This window comes from Theropithecus gelada, chromosome 8 (genome assembly GCF_003255815.1).
Source record: "Theropithecus gelada isolate Dixy chromosome 8, Tgel_1.0, whole genome shotgun sequence".
In the NCBI taxonomy this organism is placed as follows: domain Eukaryota; kingdom Metazoa; phylum Chordata; class Mammalia; order Primates; family Cercopithecidae; genus Theropithecus; species Theropithecus gelada.
The window spans coordinates 26510318-26531663 of NC_037676.1; the positions used below are offsets into that span (position 1 = coordinate 26510318).

The 21346-nt window shown below is 36.6% G+C and overlaps 1 protein-coding gene across 1 annotated transcript in view; it reads left to right on the top strand.

The window, feature by feature from the left end:
* The window catches only part of ESCO2 (establishment of sister chromatid cohesion N-acetyltransferase 2), a 31027-nt gene extending 9681 nt beyond the window's left edge, over nt 1-21346 (top strand). Inside the window, exons 6-11 of the mRNA XM_025393959.1 lie at nt 3779-3896; nt 5381-5512; nt 8489-8578; nt 9193-9336; nt 16022-16197; nt 19747-21346. Of these exons, the coding sequence (XP_025249744.1) occupies nt 3779-3896; nt 5381-5512; nt 8489-8578; nt 9193-9336; nt 16022-16197; nt 19747-19879 (793 nt within the window). The 3' untranslated portion in view covers nt 19880-21346. The remainder of the gene's footprint in view (nt 1-3778; nt 3897-5380; nt 5513-8488; nt 8579-9192; nt 9337-16021; nt 16198-19746) is intronic.

Consider the following 21346-nt stretch of genomic DNA (forward strand, 5'->3'; position numbering starts at 1 on the left):
CTCTTTTTCAGTCTCGTGCTACTTAATTTGGGGAGTTTTTTTTCTTCCTCACTAAGGGGAATAGGAGAATAATATTGAGAATAGGGTGATGAAATCAGTCCCTCATGGAAACATAAGAACTTAAGAGTTGAGAGATGGAAAAGATCTTTATATGCTTGAGTAAGAGTAATTGCTAACATATAATACCTTACCTGTAATAAGTAGCTTTTGTATCTATTATCTTAATTTTCACAACAAATTAGAAGGTAGATACTATTATTCTATTTTTAGCCTAAGAAACTGTTAGTAATTTAGCCACAGTTGCACAGCTATTAGGTACTAGGACCAGGACTAGAATCTATATCTGAACCAAATGCCCATTAAGTTATATTTCCTTCCCTGGGTGATAGTATAGTAGCTATAATTTAATAAGCATTTATAGCTTCATGATGTAGGTACCATTGTTACCCCATTTTGTAGATGAGAAAGCTGGCTGGAGGAGTAAGTAACTTGCAGCAGCTTAATGTTTTCATAAAGTATAGCTGAAGCTACCAATATCGTATTCAAAGCTGAAGACTGCATTGGGGGAGGCACGGATGGGTAGAGAGCATGATAGGCAGCAGAGCTCTGAAAAAGCAGTTTCTTATAGTCTAAACATCTTCCTAAGTAGCTTTGATCCTTCTCTCTCCATTTGATTATAAATAACTCCAGATATTAACTAAGGAACTTCCCGGCTACATTTTCCTTACTCTCAGAGCACCTCATCTTAAATTGCCTCAGTGACTAGGTTGAGTGGGCAGCTTTTCCTCTTCAAAGGTTTGTTTCTAGTTTTTCTCACCTTTCCCATTTTTCACCTGTGTTGTTATCTTTCATGACCTTTTATTGAAGATGCGAGCTGTCTTAGTTCATTTTGTGTTGCTATCACAGAATACCATGGACTAGGTAATTTATAATGGACAGAAATTTATTTGGCTCACAGTTCTGGAGGCTGAGAAGTCCAAGATCAAGCAGCCACATCTGGTGGGTGCCTTCTTGCTGCATGATCCCATGGCAGAAGGCAGAACAAGAGAGTGTACGTGAGAGAACAAGAGAGCTTGGCTTGCAGCCTCACGTCCTTCAATAATCAACATTAATTCATTCATGAAGGTGGAGCTATCATGAGCTAAACACCTCTTATTAGGCCCTACCTCCCAGAACTGTTGCACTGGAGATTAAGTTTTCACACATGAATTTTGGGGGACATGCTCAAACCATAGCAGAAGCCTACCACAATTAACTGATAAAAGTGTATACTAATTTAGTCTAGTATAAAGAGACAGGCCAGGCTCTGTGGCTCACGCCTGTAATCCCAGCACTTTGGGAGGCCAAGGTGGGTGGATCACCTGAGATCAGGAGTTTGAGACTAGGCCAACATGGTGAAACCCCATCTTTACTAAAAATACAGAAATTAGCTGGGCATAATGGGGCATGCCTATAATCCCAGCTACTCAGGAAGCTGAGACAGGAGACTAGCTTGAACCCAGGAGGCAGAGGTTGCAGTGAGCCAAGATTGCACCACTGCACTCCAGCTTGGGCGACAGAGCAAGACTCTGTCTCAAAAAAAAAAAAAAAAAAAAGTGGGATACTATTTGTTAAATAATATGATATTACTCTTTTTGTAGACTCCAAAATGTCAGTTATCAGCAATTTGAGATTTAATCTGTTACTTCAGATAGATTACAGATTCTCAAAGTGCTTAGTCTCACATTTGTTTTTTGGTTTTTAAAATTCATTCAGTGAACATTTAGAGAGTATCACATGCTATTGAGCTATACTGAGTTCTAGAGATGTGAAGATAATTAACGTGGTCTTGCTATCAAGGTTATGGTTAGAGGAGGGTAGACATTTAAACTAGTATAGTGTTACAATTGCTAAAATGGAAGCAAAGAGATGGCTATCACACATGCAGGGTCAGGGAGAGCTGAGTTAGCAAAGGCTGCATAAGGTGAAAAGGGTCAGTAACTTGGACAAATGTTTTTTCATACTGTAGGTAGCAGCCCATTAGTAGTTCATCAGACCAGTTTAGGGTGTCATATCTTGTGACTGTTACTATGGGACTGAACGAAGGTGGACGAACACAGAAATGAAGACAAAGACAAAAGGATCTTTTTAAAGAAGGGGTTGGGAGCTTCTCGCTTCTAGTGAGCAAGGGCCCTGAGCTTCTACAGCCTTTCGTATTTATTGGGTAGAAACAGCAGAGGGGAGCAGGTAAAGGTCAGCTGCATGATTTATCACAGGTTCACTTGATTGTTAACAAGCTTCAAATGTGCCTGTAGATAATGGCAAGAAACACTGTGCCTGGGCATGACTGCCCTCAGCATTCCTTCTGGGTGGCAGACGCAGTTGGTCAGTTTGCCAGCAACCTGCATTCATGAGAACAGTTGCTGTTTGCTCATATGGCCTCCAGTGGTATACTGAATTGGTCACAACCCTCATTCTTTGGCCTCCAACAATAGCATTTATTTTTAGTGGAGTAGTGTATCTCACACAGCAAGTATATTTAGTGAAACTTTGGTTTTATGTCTATACTAGTCATGTGAAATGTATTTCTTAGCATAGATTTGTCAAGTCAATTTGAAAACTACTTTTCAGACAAATGGTAAGAAGACAGCTTGACTTAGCTTAATGCAGTAGAGCTAATGCTCCACTTTTTTCTTTTCTACTCTGTCAGGTTTTTTTTTCCCCCCTGTTGTTTGAACCTCTTACTTTGGGCACTAGGGATTTTTTTTTTTCTTATTTACTTCTACTCTTTAGGGATTTCTACTCCTTTCATTACAAGGCAAGGGTTACAAACTCAGTACCTACAGAGCCAGCAGGCTGAGTGGAAACTAGGGCCAGCTGAAGAATTGCCCACTTAAAAGGGCGTGTGCTATTCCAAGTTCGAACTTGTAGATTCTTTGATGGAATAGAGGTTTAGTGATCTTACAGTCTCTTTTAATATTGGAAATACACATTTTTAAGTGAAATCTCTAAATTTTAAAATATTGGAGGCTAATCCAAAGTTTTAAATAACATATGGGTCAACCAAAACATGTCTGCTAGCTAGATTTGGCCTGAGGGGTTCCGGTTTGCAACCTCTGTAAGTCAATCTCAGCATTCTTTCCTAATAGGTAAAGGTTGTCTCAACTACATCTGTCCAGCCTAAATTTTTTTTTTCCTTAAGAATTTCAGAGTAGTGAGATGCTGCTTTTGGTATAAGGAAAGGCAAATTTAGTAGCTTCATTGCCCAGGTAAAACGTTGCTGGGTCATAATATGATGGTGACTCTGATTTCCTGTGGATCTGTGAAGTTCAGTATTATACTTATTTCCTCCAGTACCCCAGGAATTTCTTTATAACTGTATAGGTGAATATTATCCTAAGATTTGATAAAGCAAAAAAAATATTTTTTTAAAGGGTGAAGTCAGTTTCCAAAGTGTGCATCTTTGTGCATCTGATATTGTAGAAGGAAGTCCCTGGGACTTGGAGTCAGAGGACCAGGATTTGAGTGTTAATGCTGCCATTTACTAGTTACTTTACCTTGAGTAAATTACTGACCCTCTCTGAGTGGGCCTCAGATTTCTCATTATTCCTGTCCCTATTATCTCATCAAGTTAATGTCAGAAAGCACTAAAAATTGCAAGGTACTCTGTTAAATGTCTGCTTTCTTTCCCTTGTAATTCTGCAAAAATTATGAATTTATATATTTATCAACTTATAATAAATATCAAATTGTGATATTTATCAAATTTATATGATATTTATCAACTTTCTGTGTCAAGATCTTTAGGTGAAGAACAGCTTTCTGTGGGATCTATCAACTTCTTGAAACAGACCAATATCCAGAAAAATACTAATACCAGAGATACAAGTAAAAAAACAAAAGACCAGCTCATCATTGTGAGTAAATGCAAAACAAAGCTTCTCCTATCTAGCCCTTTACAGAAAAACCCCTGTATTAGACAGTTCAGAACTTGGTATTTTCAATGGCATTAAGCAATGTTTTATGTGACAGAATGGGAGTTATAGGTGGTGACACTGAATATTCTTTTTTTTTTTTTTTTTTTTTTTGAGACAGAGTCTCGCTCTGCCGCCCAGGCTGGAGTGCAGTGGCTGGATCTCAGCTCACTGCAAGCTCCGCCTCCCGGGTTCACGCCATTCTCCCACCTCAGCCTCCCGAGTAGCTGGGACTACAGGCGCCCGCCACCACGCCCGGCTATTTTTTTGTATTTTTTTTTTAGTAGAGACGGGGTTTCACCGTGTTAGCCAGGATGGTCTCGATCTCCTGACCTCGTGATCCGCCCGTCTCGGCCTCCCAAAGTGCTGGGATTACAGGCTTGAGCCACCGCGCCCGGCCACACACTGAATATTCTTGAATTTATCTGTGCTTTTCCTGAACTTTATTTTTTGTCAATTCTTGAGTCAAATAATTTTAATATTCTTTAAGAATAATTTAATATTCTTAGCCACTTAAGGAAAAATATTGTATAATTAATATAGAAGTCCTAAAATTTTTGCTCTTCTCTTTGAAAGAAGGCTTTTTCAGGTCTTTAAGAGTTTCATTAGGCCGGGTGTGGTGGCTCAAGCCTGTAATTCCAGCACTTTGAGAGGCCGAGACAGGCGGATCATAAGGTCAGGAGATTGAGACCATCCTGACGAACACAGTGAAACCCCATCTCTACTAAAAAATTATAAAAAAAAACTAGCCGGGCGAGGTGGCGGGCGCCTGTAGTCCCAGCTACTCGGGAGGCTGAGGCCGGAGAATGGCGTAAACCCAGGCGGCGGAGCTTGCAGTGAGCTGAGATCCGGCCACTGCACTCCAGCCTGGGCGACAGAGCGAGACTCCGTCTCAAAAAAAAAAAAAAAAAAAAAAAGAGTTTCATTAAAAAGTTTTGTTGTTCGTTTTAGCTATAATTTCCACAGTTTAGTCTTATTGCTTCTTAGAACCATGGGTCTAGTAAGGAATCTTGTAAAAATAAAAGAATCTTTGGTTTTTACACTGTGCATTCAAATAAACAATTCCCTTCCATCAATTTATTGCATTTTTAGGTCTCTTCTACCCCGCCGCCCTGGCCAAAGAGATAGAGTCTCACCATGTTGCCCAGGCTGGTCACTAACTCCTTGGCCGAAGTGATCCACCCACCTCAGCCTCCCAAAGTGTCGGGATTATAGGCATGAGCCACTGTGCCCGGCATGATCTCATTTCATTTTGTTTTGGGGGAGGGAAGGAGGATATAGTAACCAGACTTTCATTTAGTTTTTCTCTTGTGTCAGCAGAAAAAAAAAAAAATTAGGTGAAATTTGAATGAATGGTTATAGGTACGTAATTTAGAGCTATTTGTGCTATATTTAAATGGGCTTCTTTTTATACCCCCCAATTATAGGACGCTGGTCAGAAACATTTTGGGGCTACTGTGTGCAAGTCTTGTGGTATGATATATACTGCTTCCAACCCTGAAGATGAAATGCAGCATGTACAGCATCACCACAGGTTTCTGGAAGGAATCAAATATGTGGTGAGCCAAAAGATAGTCTTTCAGTTTGCTCTAGAAGTAAAACTGCTTTAAAAGAGACATTTCTTTTCCACCATCCAGCCTGAAAAGTTAACTTTTAATGATGATGTTTCAAGCTTATCTTCTCAATATAAGATAAATATTTTGTAAACACTGCATTCTGAGCAGAACTGAACAGTCAAGATATACAAAATTCAAAGACCTGAAGAGATACCCTCTTCCCACTATAGTGTTGTCTTTATGGATAGCCTTAGAAAAAATAGCCTTTCCATGACTTCTCCAGGTTTTTTCTGAGAGGTGAGGTCCCACCCATTAAACACCTTTCAAGTCCCAACACATCCTATCATTGGCCCTATCTTTATGATTGTACCTGCTACTCATTCCTTTTCCCCTATTTTTATTGCCATAGTTAATACCTTCACAAAGTTTTTAGCCTGTTTATTGAAACAGCTTGCTTTCTGGGTTCCCATAGTGCTACCAGAAATAATGTTTTAAAACGTAAGTCTAGGCTGGGCGCGGTGACTCATGCCTGTAATCCCAGCATTTTGGGAGGCCGAGGTGGGTGGATCACCTGAGGTCAGGAGTTTGAGACCAGCCTGCCCAACATGGCGAAACCCCGTCTCTACTAAAAATACAAAAAATTAGCCCGGCGTGGTGGCAGCCGCCTGTAATCCCAGCTACTCAGGAGACTGAGGCAGGAGAATCGCTTGAACCCAGGAGGCGGAGGTTGCCGTGAGCCGAGATTGCGCCATTGCACTCTAGCCTGGGTAACGAGCTAAACTCTATCTCAAAAAAAAAAAAAAAAAAGCCACAAATAAAACATAAGTCTAGTATAATTCTACATACTTCTAGAAAGAAAAAGTTCCCACCAGCAGTTTGGTGCTCTTTAATCTGGCCTTAACCTTTTCTATATATGTGCATATAAAATATATACAAAAGAGAAAGTGTATATGTGTATAATTTAAATTCTTGCCCTCTCTGATATCTCTACATCAGCCAGAAAGTTCTAAAACATAGGTTCTGACATTGTCTGCTTCACACATGGCAGCTTTCTGTTGCACTAGGAATAGAACCCGAGACTCCTTACCTTGGCCAGCAGATCTCTTCATATCTGGCCCCTGGTCACCTTGTCGCATGACACATTCCCTCTCCAGCTCTAAGCTCCTGCCGCTGGAATAAGCCACATTCTCTGATGAAGCCAGACTATACTATATTGGATTTCTTTCTTTAATTTGTGGAAACATACTGGACATGTTATCCTTTATATATTTTGTATATTATTCCTGTGTTACAAATACATTCTCCCTGTCCCTTTTTTTAAGGTTTGAATTTATATTTTTGATATAGTCATACTTTCACATGATTCGAAATTCACAGAATGCAAAAGTATATCCAGTGAAGTGTTTCTCCATACCCCTTCCAGAAACCTTGTTCCCCTATCTATAGGCATCCAGCATTCACAGGTTCATCTTTATATCTTTCAGAGATATTTTCTGCATATACAAGCAAATACCATTACTTGGATTTTCTTTAACCTTTTTATGGTATATATTGCTACAAAGAAAACAAAATTTTTATTTAGCTAATTTGTGACCTTTGGTTTCTTAAGTCAGGAACATCATCTCAGTCCCAAAATTAGTAAGAAGTTTTTCCTACATTTAAAAAAAATATATAGCTATAAATTTTATATTTAGACCTTTAATCCACTGGAAGTTTTTCAAGACCTAGTGTCAGAGATGGATCTTAACTTTGTATTTTTCCTAAAGGACTGCAAAGTGTGCCAACATTACTGTTTGGTTTATCTTCCACACTGATTAGCAATGCCACCTTTAATGCATACTAAATTCCCACATATAAATGGGCTTGTTATTGGACACTTCTGCACCATCCATTATTTCCTGGCCAGTGCCATACTTTTACAAACGTAGCTCCATACTGTATTTGGATGTATAGTTAGGTAAGTTCCCTTTTATCCTTCTCTGTAAAAAATGTCTTGACTTTTTCTGCACATTTACTCTTTCAAATTAAAAAAGGAGCCTATCACATTCCCCCCAAATAAAAAACCTATTCTAATTTTTATTGAAAGTAGTCAAACTAATGCCATTTATTTCTAGGGAAAAAAAATCTTAGTATAACTTAGAAACTTAGTATAGTACATACTATAATATAAACTTAGTATATACTATAATATAAACCTAGTGTATACTTAGAAACTTAGTATACCTCTGATTGATTCATATCTTTGATGTCTTTCAGGAACATTTTATAGTTTTGTCAATGTGGATCTTATTAAATTTATTTCTAATATTTCAACCTCATTTTTTCCAGGCAGTTATACCACATTTTTTTTGCCATTCTCTACACCTGTGCTTATTCAGTTAGTTGCCTTAGCCTGAAGGCAAGTTAACCACTTTCCCCATTATGCTCATTGACATCTTACCAAGGTTTTTAAACCCTTTTCAAGTACCATAACACTTCAGTATCATTCAAACACTAGGGCCACATGCAAAAGCACTATGCTGGGGATTGAGATTAAAATAGTTGTAAGACTGCGCCCTTCCATGGTCTTGTTAAACATAAGGGACAAACATATAAGGACTTTTATTTAGCCTTTTCTTGGAATTTGGCTTATTCTTCTACCCCTCCCCTACCTGCCTGCTCGTCTCAAACTCCTGACCTCGAGTGATCCACCCGCCTCAGCCCTCCCAAAGTGCTAGGATTATAGGTGTGAGCCACCGCACCGTTACCTCTTTACCTTGCTTTATAATCATATACATGTCTCCAGATAGGATATAAGCTTGTTGAGGCCAGGTACCTGTTTTAGGCATCTTTTATGTCTCTTCCCACATTACTTTTAGTTGGATTTCATCTTTTTTAAATATCTTACTGTTTAGCCTTTTGTCTTCTGCACATCAAATTATTTAGTGTTGGTTTTTTTCTCTTCACAAATTAAACTGTGACCCTTTTTTCCTTTGGCAGGGTTGGAAGAAAGAACGTGTAGTAGCAGAGTTTTGGGATGGGAAAATTGTGTTGGTTCTGCCACATGATCCAAGCTTCGCTATCAAAAAGGTATGGAACATTATCTTTTTAACTTGCATTTCCCCACCCCCAAGAAATCAACCTATGTTGAAGTGCACACTGCCTTTGCTGACATAATTCACTTGGGTACCTGCTTAATGATTACTTTCGTAGCAATTTATACAAAACTAAACTTAGAATTGTAGGACAAAGGAGTAAAGAAGGCAGATAAGGCTCCACAGCTTATCTTTTATGTTCATCTTTCCCTTGTGAAAGATAAACTAAGCTTTCAGTTTGAGAAATTAATGGCCCCAGGGTCTATTTCTTACATTGGTGTTGCCTGTGTTTCTGAGGTTGGATGTCTAGCCACCGTGAATAATGAATAAAGCTAAAACAAATCTGTTTTAATGCTTTCTATTCCTTATCCCTCCCAGGTGTCTGAATTTCTACTGAAAGTGATCTTTAAAATAGGTTCTTAAAACCTTGTTTCCACAGTAGCAGCTACATGCATCAATAGTGAAATAATTTTGGAGGTGTGTCAATTTAAGAAATAGAAATTAAAGACACTAAAGTAACAGTAATCATACGTTTTGTGTATATAAATATGTATAGTTTCTATTGTACTTTTTAAAACATTCACCTGTCTTGGTTTTTAAAATCATTAGGTAGAAGATGTCCAAGAACTTGTTGATAATGAATTGGGCTTCCAGCAAGTTGTTCCTAAGTGTCCAAACAAAATAAAAACTTTTCTTTTTATATCTGATGAAAAGAGAGTAGTTGGGTGTTTAATTGCAGAACCCATCAAACAGGTATGGTATATTTATTTTAAATTATTGGCATAATTTGGGGGCAAAATAAAGAGAAAAGTTGGGAGAAGTCTCAGCATTTAAGATTGCTACCATTAATGACATTCTGCTGGAATATCTTGACCTTGTGGATAATTGAAGTTATTTATTTCCATTAATATTTGGAATTTTGCTTTATGTAAACAGGATAGGTAAGCCAGCCTTATGTTCATGTAATCATTTCCACAGCTGGACTATAAAGTATATTGATTTTAAGTAAGCAGATCTATAAACCAAAGTTTTTAAACATGTGGCTTAGTGAAGGTTAATATTTTTGGCAAAATAGTCATTATCCCTTAATTAGAATCTAATTTGGGTACTAATTAGCAATGTTCTAGAAGACATAGTTTCTCCTTGTGTTATTAGAAGTTGGAGAGAAAAGCAGCTTGTTTGTATTTTTGCCAGTATAAGTGATCAGTTTGGCCTTTCCCTTCTCCCTCAGCTTTATTAAGGTATAACTCACAAATAAAAATCGCAAATATTTATAGTGTACAATGTGATATTTTGATATAGGTATACATTGTAAAATGACTAAGTCAAGCTAATATATCTTTCACCTCACATACTTATCAACTTACTGTGATGAAAACATTTAGATCTACTCCCCTTGCAATTTTCATTTTCTTCTTTTTCTTTCTTTCTTTTTTTGAGACAGAGTCTTGCTCTGTTGCGCAGGCTGGAGTGCAGTGGTGCGATCTCGGCTCACCACAACCTCTGCCTCCTAGGTTCAGGCTATTCTCCTGCCTCGGCCTCCCAAGTAGCTGGGACTACAGCTGCGTGCCACCATGCCTGGCTAATTTTTGTATTTTTAGTAGTAACGGGGTTTCCTATGTTGTCCAGGCTGATCTTGAACTCCTGACCTCGTGATCTGCCCGCCTCGGCCTCCCAAATTGCTGGGATTACAGGCATGAGCCACCGTGCCCGGCTTCTAGCAGTTTTCAAGTATACATTAGCTATAGTCATGCCGTACAATAGATCTGCAGAATTTATCCTAACTTAAACTTTGTACCCTTTACCAACGTTTCCCCATTTCTCCTATCTGTCACTCCCCCAGCCTCTGGCAACCACCATTCTACTCTGCTTCTATGAAGTCAACTTCTTTAGATTACCTGTGGGAGATGTTGCACTATTTTTCTTTTTTGCTTGGCTGATTTCACTTAACATAATGTCCTCCAGGTTCATTCACGTTGTTGCAAACGTCAGGATTGCCTTTTTAAAGGCTGAATAGTATTCCACGTGTATATGTACCACATTTTCTTTATTTATTCATCCATTGATGGACACTTACGTTGATTACATATCTTGGCTACGAATAATGCTGCCTTGAACATGAGAGTACAGATTTCTATTCAACATACTTTTTTCAGTTCCTTTGGATATACACTCAGGAGTGGGATTGCTGCATATGGTGATTGTATTTTTATAGTAATCATCCTGACAGGTGTGAGGTGATCTTGTTTTAATTTGCATTTCCTTCATGAATAGTAGTGTTGAATGAGCATTTTTCATATGCCTGTTCCTGATTTGTATGTCTTTTGAGAAATATCTATTCTGGTTCTTTGTCCATTTTTTAATCCGAGTATTTGTTTTCTTGCTATAGAGTTATTTATATATTTTGGCTATTATCCACTATTGTATATGCAAAATTTTTTTCCAGTCAATCAGTAGGTTGGTTGGTTTGTGTTTATCCACTCTGCTATGCAGAAACTTCAGTTTGATTTTACATTTCTTTCTTTTATTGCCCACACTTTGGGAGTCATAGCCAGAAAATTATTGCCCAGACCTATGTCAAGCTTTTTTCTCATTTTTTTTCTTACAGTTTTACAGCTTCAGGTCCGTCATTTTAAGTCTTCAATCCATTTTGAGTTGATTTTTGTATGTGGTTTGAGATAAGGCTCCAATTTTATTCTTATTTTGTCATATTCATTTTTCCCAACATCATTTATTGAAGAGACTGTGTCCTTGCCCCATTGTTTGTTCTTGATGTGTTTGTCAGATACCAGTTGACTCTAAATCCCTGGATTTATTTTATCTGTTTTGTTCCTTTAGTTGCTGTGTTTTGTTTTAATGCCAGTAGGAGTGCAGTGCCCCCAGCTTTACTCTTTGGTCTAGATTGCTTTGGCCGTTTGGAATCGCTTATGGTTCCATAGGATTTTAGGACTTTTTTATATTTTTGTGGCAAATGCCATTGGAATTTTGATAGGGATTGCATTGTATTTGTAGATTGCTTTGGGTAGTATGGACATTTTAACAATATTAATTCTTCCAAGCCACGAACACTGGGTATCCTTCCATTTATGTGAATATTCTTCAGCTTCTTTCATCAGTGTTTTCCGGTCTTCAGTGTATGGATCTTTCACCTCCTTGGTTAAATTTATTCATAAGTGGGTTTTTTTAATGCTATTGTAAATGGATTGTCTTCTTGATTTCTTTTTTAGATAGTTTGTAGTTCATTGTTCCTATATAGAAGAGGTATTTTTGTATGTTGATTCTGTATCCTGCGCCTTTTCTGAATTTAATAGTTTTTTTGGTGGAGTCTTTAGGATTTTCTGTGCATAAGTTCATATCATTTGCAAACAGATGATTTAACTTCTTCCTTTAAATTTGAATGCCTTTCTTTTTTCTTCCTAATTGCTCTGGCAAGGAATTCTAGAACTATGTAGAATAGAAATGATGAGAGTTAGCATCCTTGTCTTATTCCTGATCTAAGAGGAAAAGCTTTCAATTTTTCATTGCTGAGTATGATGTTAGTTGTGGGCTTGTGATATATGGCCTTTAGTATACTGAGGTACATTCCTTCTGTGTCTAATTTGTTGAGAGTTCTTATCATGAAAGGATGTCAGATGCCTTTTCTGTATTGAGATGATCATATAGTTTTGTTCTTCATTCTGTTAATATGGTGTAACACATTGATGTGCGTGTATTGAGCCATCCTTGCATCCAGGGATAAAGTCCACTGGATCATGGTGTACTATTCTTTTAATGTGTCAGTTTGCATCTGTTTATCAGGAATATTGGCCGGTCTTGTAGTGTCCTTTTCTGGCTTTGGTATCAGGTTAATTCTGGCCTTGTAAAATGACTTTGGGGGTATTCTTCCTCTTCAGTTTTTTGGAAGAGTTTGAGGATTAGTATTCTTTAAATGTCTGGTAGAATTTAGCAGTGACGTCATTACAGATGGGCCTTCTTATGATGCAAGTTGTGTTTGGTTTTTTTTTTTTTTAACTAATTGAATCTCCTTTCTATTGGTTTAGATTTTCTGTTTCTTCATGATTTGGTGTAGGCAGGTTGTATGCCTCTCGGAATTTGTTTCCTGTAGGTTACCTGATTTGTTGGTATATAATTATCCATAGTGTCTTACGATCCTTTGTACTTCTGTGATAATCAGTTGTAATATCTCCTCTTTTTGTTTGTGATTCTGTTTAGTTGAGTCTTCTTTTTTCTTCGTCTAGCTAAAGGTTTGTCAATTTTATTATCTTTCAAAAAACCAATTCTTCATTTTGTTGATCTTTTCTATTTTTTGAGTCCCCGTTTAATTTATCTCTACTATCTTTATTTTCTTCCTTCTACTAACTTTGGGCTTTATTCTTTTTCTAATTCTTTGAGGTGTAACGTTAGGTTACTTGAGATCTTTCTTCTTTTTTATGTAGAACTGCTTTTGCTGCATTCCATAGGTTTTGGTATGCTGTGTTTCCATTTTCATTTGTCTCAAGAAATTTGTCAATTTCCCTTTTAATTTCTTTGATCTGTTGGTTGTTCAGGAGCATGTGGTTTAATTTTCACATATTTGTCAGTTTTCCACTTTTCCTCCTGTCATTGATCTATAATTTTATACCGTATGAATGTTCTGTGTGCACTTGAAAAGAATGTGCATTCATTCTGCTGCTATTGGATGGAATACTATATGTGTTTCTGTTAGGTCCATTAGGTCTGAAGTGTAGTTCAGTGTTTACTGGCTGAACTCAGTGGCTTACAGCTGTAATCCCAACACTTTGGGAGGCTGAGGCAGGAGGATAGCTTGAGGCTAGAAGTTCAAGAACAGTCTGGGCAACATAGTGAGACCCTGTCTTTACAAAAATTTGCCAGGCATGGTAGTGCATGCTTATAGTCACAGGTACTTGGGAGGCTGAGGCAGGAAGATCACCTGAGCCCAGGTGTTCAAGGCTGCAGTGTGCTGTGATTGCACCAGTGCACTCCAGTCAGGGCAATAGTGAGACCCTGTCTCTTAAGAAAGAAAAAAAATGTTCAGCATTTCCTTATTTATTTTCTGTCTGGATGATGTATCCATTGTTGAAAGTGGGATCTTGAAGTCCTCTTCAATTTTGTATTCCTATCTATTTCTCCTTTAAGAATCCTAAATATATATTTAGGTGCTCCAGTGTTAGGCACATATATATTTACAACTGTTTTAATGAATTGACCTTTTTATTATATAATTACCTTCTTTGTCTCTTTTGATGGTTTTTGACTTGAAATCTGTTTTTTATGATGTAAGTGTAGGTACTTCCTGTTGTCTTTTGGTTTCCATTTGCATGGAGTATGTTTTTCTGACCCTTCACTTGCAGTCTGTGTGAGTCTTTTGTAGGCAATATTTAGTTGAGTCTTATGTTTTTATCCATTTAGCCACTCTGTGTGTCTTTTGATTGGCAAATGTATTCTATTTACATTTAAAGTAATTATTGATAAATAAGGATTTACTATTGCCATTTTGTTTTGTTTTCTGGTTGTTTTATATATATTCCTTTATTCCTCTCTTGCTGTCTTCCTTGGGATTTGATGATTTTCTGTAGTGGTATGCTTTGATTTCTTTATCTTTTATGTATCTACTATAGGTTTTTTGCTTTTTGGTCATGAGGCTTACATAAAATATCCTTTAATATAGCAGTCTATTTTAAGCTGATAACAATTTATATCACCTACAAAAGCTCTGTACTTTTTCTCCCTTCAACATTACTAATTTTACAGTTTACATCTTTTTATGTTGTGTATTTATTTAAAAGGCCTTTTCCTTCTTTGATCTCAAAGAAGTAGACTCTTATGTCCTGATAATAGGCAAGATGTAGCCAACTATTCTCTTCTACTCTCAGGTCAGAAACAATGTTTTGTTTTTGGTAATTAAAAACTAAATACACACCTGTCAGAAGAGGTAACAGTATGTAAAAAATTGAGACAATACCAAATGCTAGTGAGGATATGGAGAAACTAGATCTCTCACACATTGTCGGTAGGAATGTAAAATATTACAGCCACTCTGGAAAAAGTTTTGAAGTTTCTTTAAAAACTAAACAGGCTGGGCGCAGTGGCTCACACCTATAATCCTAGCACTTAGGCTGAGGCAGGCGGATCACCTGAGGTCAGGAGTTCGAGATCAGCCTGACCAACATGGCGAAACCCCGCCTCTACTAAAAATACAAAAATTAACTGGGCGTGGTGGTGCATGCTTGTAATCCCAGCTATTCGGGAGGCTGAGGCAGGAGAATCACTTGAACCCAGGAGGTGGAGGTTGCAGTGAGCAAGATTGTGTCACTACACTCCAGCCTGGGCGACAGTGAGACTTCGTCTCTTTAAAAAATAATAATAATAATAAAAAAACTAAACATGTATTTACCATATGATCCAGCCAAAACAAAGGAAAACTGATGTACACACAAAAACCTGTACAAGAATGTTAATAGCAGCCTTATTTGTAATAGCCAAAACCTGGTAACAACCAAAGTGTCCTTAAATACTTTAAGTGAATGATAAGCTATGATACATCCATATGATGGAATACTACTTAGCGATATAAGGAACAAAGAATTGATACCCTTAACAACTTGGATGAGTCTCAGGGGCAGTATGCTGAGTGGAAAAAAGCTAATCTTAAAAAGTCATATGGTGTGTGATTTCATTTATATAATATATAACATTCTCATTATAGCCATGGAGAATAAATTGGTGGTTGTCAGGGATTGAGGTTGGGAGACGGGATAGTGTGGATGTGACTATAATGAGCAAGAAGATCTTTGTGGTGACTCAATAGTTCTGTATTTGATTGTGATGGTAGTTAAATGAATACACAGGTATGATTAAGTGTCCTGAAACTATACACACACATTTTACCAATGGTAATTTCATAGTTTTGGTATTATACCAGTTATGGAAGATGTAATCATTGGGGAAAACTCAGGAAAGGACACATGGTCCTCTGTAGTGGTTTTTTCAACTTCTCATGAATCTATTTCAAAATAAAAATGTTTTTTAAGAAACTTGCAATGCCAACCAAATTTCATAGTTAATAGATATAAATCTTTAGTGTTACTGGTTTCTTTAGGTGGTCATATATACATTTTAGGATGGAGAGAATGCTAGAGGTTGATATACTTTATTGAAAGGAAGAGTCTAATGTCTACAATTGTTTTAATTAAAGAGGAAAGTTTCATAATGCTATGGCACGCACTAGAATGTGTGAATGTCTCAACACCATTAGTTTTTTTTAAAGCATTGTGTGACTAAATGGATAAGAATTTAAGAAATAGAAAATATTTTTAACATATTTGGTGGAGATATAAGTTAAATTTTTGATACTTGTTTTATTTAAGGAATATTTTTTTAAAAGCAGTGTGAACTCATCTGTGGTGTTAGCTATAGATGCTTCTATATATCATTGCAGGCCTTTCGTGTCCTGTCTGAACCAGCTGGTCCGGGATCCCCAACCTCTACAGAATGTTCTAGGGCTTGGCAATGTTCAGATGTACCAGAACCTGCAGTCTGTGGGATAAGTAGAATCTGGGTTTTCAGACTGAAGAGAAGAAAGCGCATTGCAAGACGACTGGTTGATACCCTCAGGTAAGAAATAAAATGGATCTAGATCCAGAACCTTAGGTTCATAGCTTTCCCAGTACCTCTCGGCTTCTGAGCTAAAGAGAAGGATATTGGTAAGATACTTCTGTATAAATACTATCAAAGTCAGACTAAGGAAGATATTGGCACTAGAAAAACCATACTAGATGTACTCAGTCTAGGGCACAACATTCCAGGTCTGAAACATACTAGCCCACTGCTTTTCAAACTACCTGTGCTAAAGGACTAGTTTAATTTGTCACAGATCAACACTAATAAAATAAAAATGGATTGCTAGAAAAAAATAGAAAAACAAAACAAAAATACAATCTCAAATTGTTATTAGACTTAGCAGATGTGAAATTATGCTTCAATAAATCTATACAAAGTAAAGGTTTGAAAAATTACAGAAGCTGTACATGTTCATTGACAGTGACTAGATAATGAAGACTTGCTATAACTCATAAGCATAACTTAAAAAGTGGATTTGTGAGACAGTCCATAGAACGAGAGAAAATAGTTGCAAATCATTTGTCTAAGGAGGGTCTAATACCCATAAAATTCTTAGAACACAATAAAAAGACAACCCAATTTAAAAATAGACAAAGAATTTCAGTAGATATTTCTTCAAAGATGAATTGCAAATGGTTAATTCAACATAACAAGGTGCTCAACATCTTTATCAGGGAAATCACAAAACCATAGTGAGGTCCCACTTTATACCCAGTAGGATGACTGTAATCAAAAAACAGACAAGTGTCCGTGAGGATGTAGAGGAAACCGAAACTCTTGTACATTGCTGGTAGGAATGTAAACTGGTACAATTGGTGTGGAATACAATCTGATGGTTTCTCAGAGTTAAACTGTTATGTGACCTAGCAGTTTGACTCCTAGGTTACATATTCAAGAAAAGAAAACATGTCCACTCAAAACCTTGTACATGAAGGTTCATAGCAGGATTATTTATAAAGGCCAAAAAAGTATAATCCAATCTGTGATTAATGGATAAATATGGTATATTGATACAATAATAACAATGGGATGTTATTCAGCCATAAAGGAAATTCTGTCACACGCTGCATCGTGGAGGAACCTTGAAAACATTATGCTAATTGAAATAAGTCAGTTGCAGAAGATCGCACATTATGTGATTACATTTATATAAAATGTCCGTAAGAGGCAGGCAGATCCAGAGGCAGAAAGTAGATGTGTAGTTTCCAGGGACTGAGGAAAGATGGAGAGCAACTAATGAGTGCTGCGTTTGGGATAATAAAAATGTTCTAGAATTAGATAGTGGTGGTGATTGGACAATATTTGTTAATATACACAAAACCACTCAGTTGTACACTTCTAAAGGGTGAGTCTTACGGTATATGAGTATATATATCTCAACCAAAAAAATTAGTCTCCATTTTTAATTCCCATGTACACACTTTGAACTAACACTATGTATTGCTGTTTAAAGTTTCCAATGTCGCAAAAAAACTTGTTTGCTAATTTACCTAATCTAGGTTATATGGATGAATTTCACAACACTTACTCTCACAATTTCTACACATATTTCATTGTCTAGATAATAGGTTACAAACCAATAAGCACACTTTGACCAAACCAAAGACCACACTTTGGAATACTGTTATTCAAGCCTCTTGCATTCTATGCCACTTTTAAAAAATAAATACCAACACCATTATGGGGACCCAATCTTGGGCCATAAATCCTAGTCAATTACACATACTTACAAAAGGGATCAGTAGGAAAAATTGATATCTTAAAGATTTTTGATTAGTTATGAAATACTTTTCTATGTTTTATATTAGATATATAAATTTGGTATGAGGAATACCAGTATCTAACCTAGTTCTACCATATTATGTATTTAATTATAGTATTTAATATATTAGAAGCTTATGTCTTCTAATTGAATCAAATTCTAATTTTTTATTCTGAAATAATTTCAAGCTTACAAAAGAGCAGCAAGAGTAGTAAGAAGCCTTTGTCAAGATCTAGTAAGTTCAACGTTTACCTCATTTGCTTTACCATTCTATGTTTAGATAAACTTCCTGAATTATTTTGTTACATATATTACGCTCCTTTACCCCTTCATGCATTGGTGTTTTTCTTAAGAACAAGAATATTCTCTTATATAACCATGATACAATTATCAAATTTGGGAAATTTAATATTGATATAATGCTTTTATCTGACAGTCCATATTTCACTTTTGTCTGTTGTCTCAAATGTCCTTCATGGCTTTTTTTTTTTTTTTTCTGCCCAGTATTACATACTGCATTTAGTCTCTTTAATCTTCATCTTCCCTAATCTGGAACAGTTTCTCAGTCTTTTGACATTGAAGAATTTGAAGAGTGCAAGCCAGTTATTTTATAGAATATCCCTCAATTTTGATTAATTCTGTTTTTTTCTTTCACAAACAAGTTGTGGGAGATGTTGAATTCTTTTAACCATTTCCTTATTACTTTTAATCCTAAGGTAAGCAAGATCAAGGAGAGTTGTAGTCAAAATGCAGATTAGTTTTTCCCTTCTTAAAGCTCTCAGTGGATGTCTTCGTTGAAAAAAGTATATAGGCTGGGCAGTGGCTAATGCCTGTAATCCCTGCACTTTGGGAGGCCAAGGAGGGCGGATTACCTGAGGTTGGAAGTTCAAGACCATCCTGGCTAACATGGAGAAACCCTGTCTCTACTAAAAAAAAAAAAAAAAAAAAATTAGCTGAGTGTGGTGACACATGCCTGTAATCCCAGCTACTTGGGAGGCTAAGGCAGGAGAATCACGTGAACCTAGGAGGCGGAGGTTGTAGTGAGCCAAGATCGCACCACTGCACTCCAGCCTGGGTGACAGAGTGAGACTCTGTCTCAAAAAAAAAAAAAAATATATATATATATATGTGTGTGTATATATGGTTACTGCTTAAAATTGGTGATTTTTTTTGTTTGTTCTAATTATCTGTTGCTTTTAATTAGCAATATGATGTGTTGTTTTTTGGTTGAGTTGGAGTCTCACTCTGTTAACCAGGCTGTAGTGCAGTGGCGCAGTCTGGGCTCACTGCAACTTCCGCCTCCCGGGTTCAAGTGATTCTCCTGCCTCAGCTTCCCAAGTAGCTGGGACTACAGGCATGTGCCACCACACCCGGCTAATTTTTGTATTTTTAGTAGAGACAGGGTTTCACTGTGTTAGCCAGGATAGTCTCAATCTCCTGACCTCGTGATCCGCCCGCCTCAGCCCCCAAAGTGCTGGGATTACAGGCGTGAGCCACTGCACCTGGCCTAGCAGTATGATCTTATATTAGTTGCTCTTTACCGTGGATATACTAGAGTTAGGTGGATGGTTCCCTTTGCCCCTCAGCAGAATTTTTTCTGGACCTTAGTTTTCTCATCTGTGAAATGATATCATTAGACTTCTTTCTCTAAAATATAAGGCATTTTTTCACTTACTAAAAATAAAGTTGATTTAAGTCAAGAATATTTACTTAAGTTGTGCTCATGTTAATTAGAATGTTAAGTTGCTTCCATTATTAAATTATCTTTTCTTCTCTTTTAGGAATTGCTTCATGTTTGGCTGTTTTCTCAGCACTGATGAAATAGCATTTTCTGACCCAACACCAGATGGCAAGTTATTCGCAACCAAGTACTGCAACACTCCTAATTTCCTTGTATATAATTTTAATAGTTAAAGTTGATTTCAGTTATAAAGGAGTTACTGTCTGGATAAGTTGAGAGAGCTCCTTATTATAAAATAGAGACTATTTAATAAATATCAAAATAAAAAAGACCAACACTCTCATACACACACACGTACGTCACAGTTTTTGTTCCTTATGAGTTGAAAAGTCAGGAATAAATTTGTTGAAAATTATCTGGGGATTCAAAGAAAGGAAAAACCTTTGAGTGATTCACTGATTAGCACTCTGAATTTTTAATTATGAAACTTTGTAGCTATAACTGGAAAATTACCTGACTCTTATGTAAGAGTATTGACAAAGTGGTTTTTCTCTAGAAATGTGACCTGGTCTTTTGTAAAGTACATTCTTGGACCAGGATTATCTAATGCCACATCAGAAGCAAAGAGGCAAATTTAAACTTGGGCAAGTAATTTCTATGCCCAATTTGTAAAGGGAATTCCTGAATTTTTTTTTTTTTTTTTTAAATCGAGGCATGGTTCTCACTATATTGTCCAGGCTTCTCTGGAACTTTCGGGCTCAAGCGATCCTCCCAAAGTGCTGGGATTACAGTCATAGCCACTGTGCCCAGCCTAATTCCTGACTTCTCTATAAAAGTCTTCACTTGATAGGCACTCATCTGTTGTAACTCAGTTTGAATATCTTTAGAAAATGTTTAGAATTTCTTACTTGTAACAAGATGGTAAGGAATAAGATTATCCCATATGCATTTCTGTAGAGCAGAATTCTATAGCTTAATGTTTAATCTTTTTGAAAATAAAATTAAATGTTTACCTGTCATCAGATTTAATTAAAATTATACTTGGTAATTGCACTATTATCACTTAGTTAATTTTTGTTGTATGGAAATGTTGGTAGTACTACTTTAGGAACCTGTTACTGACAATTGATGTCATTAACAAAATGCCTAGTTGGATTAGATGTTTCATTTTCTAGTTTTTTGCTTGTTTAAAATGCACCTTACTTGTTCTGAGATACCTGGCAAAAGTCTTTACAAAATGTATGGTAATAGAACCAAGGTTAGTAAATATACATAGGCTGGTGGATCAGAGACCATGGAACTGTGTAAATACACTTAAATGTTCACACATTTTTCTAGTGTAATTCTTGGATACTTTAAAAAGCAAAACATTGTTCAAATTATTTTGATTCTAAAAAATCATTCAACTGCTAACTGGCAGAAGGATTATAGGCAAGTCGTTTTCCAGATTGTAATTATATGTAGAAACTATTCATCTGCATTCACTTTATTTGCCAGTGAGTTAACATGTTTCCAAAATTTAAAAGCCTGGGTTCCCAAAAGAATGTGGAAGTATTAAAATGTATGTAATTATGCAAACATTTTAATGCTATTTTCTGCACTTGTTTATTTCTTTTAATTTATTTAAAATTTTTAATTAACATTGTTTAATGCTTTTGTGATGAATCAATTAAAATTCTTTAATATTTTATACAACTAAA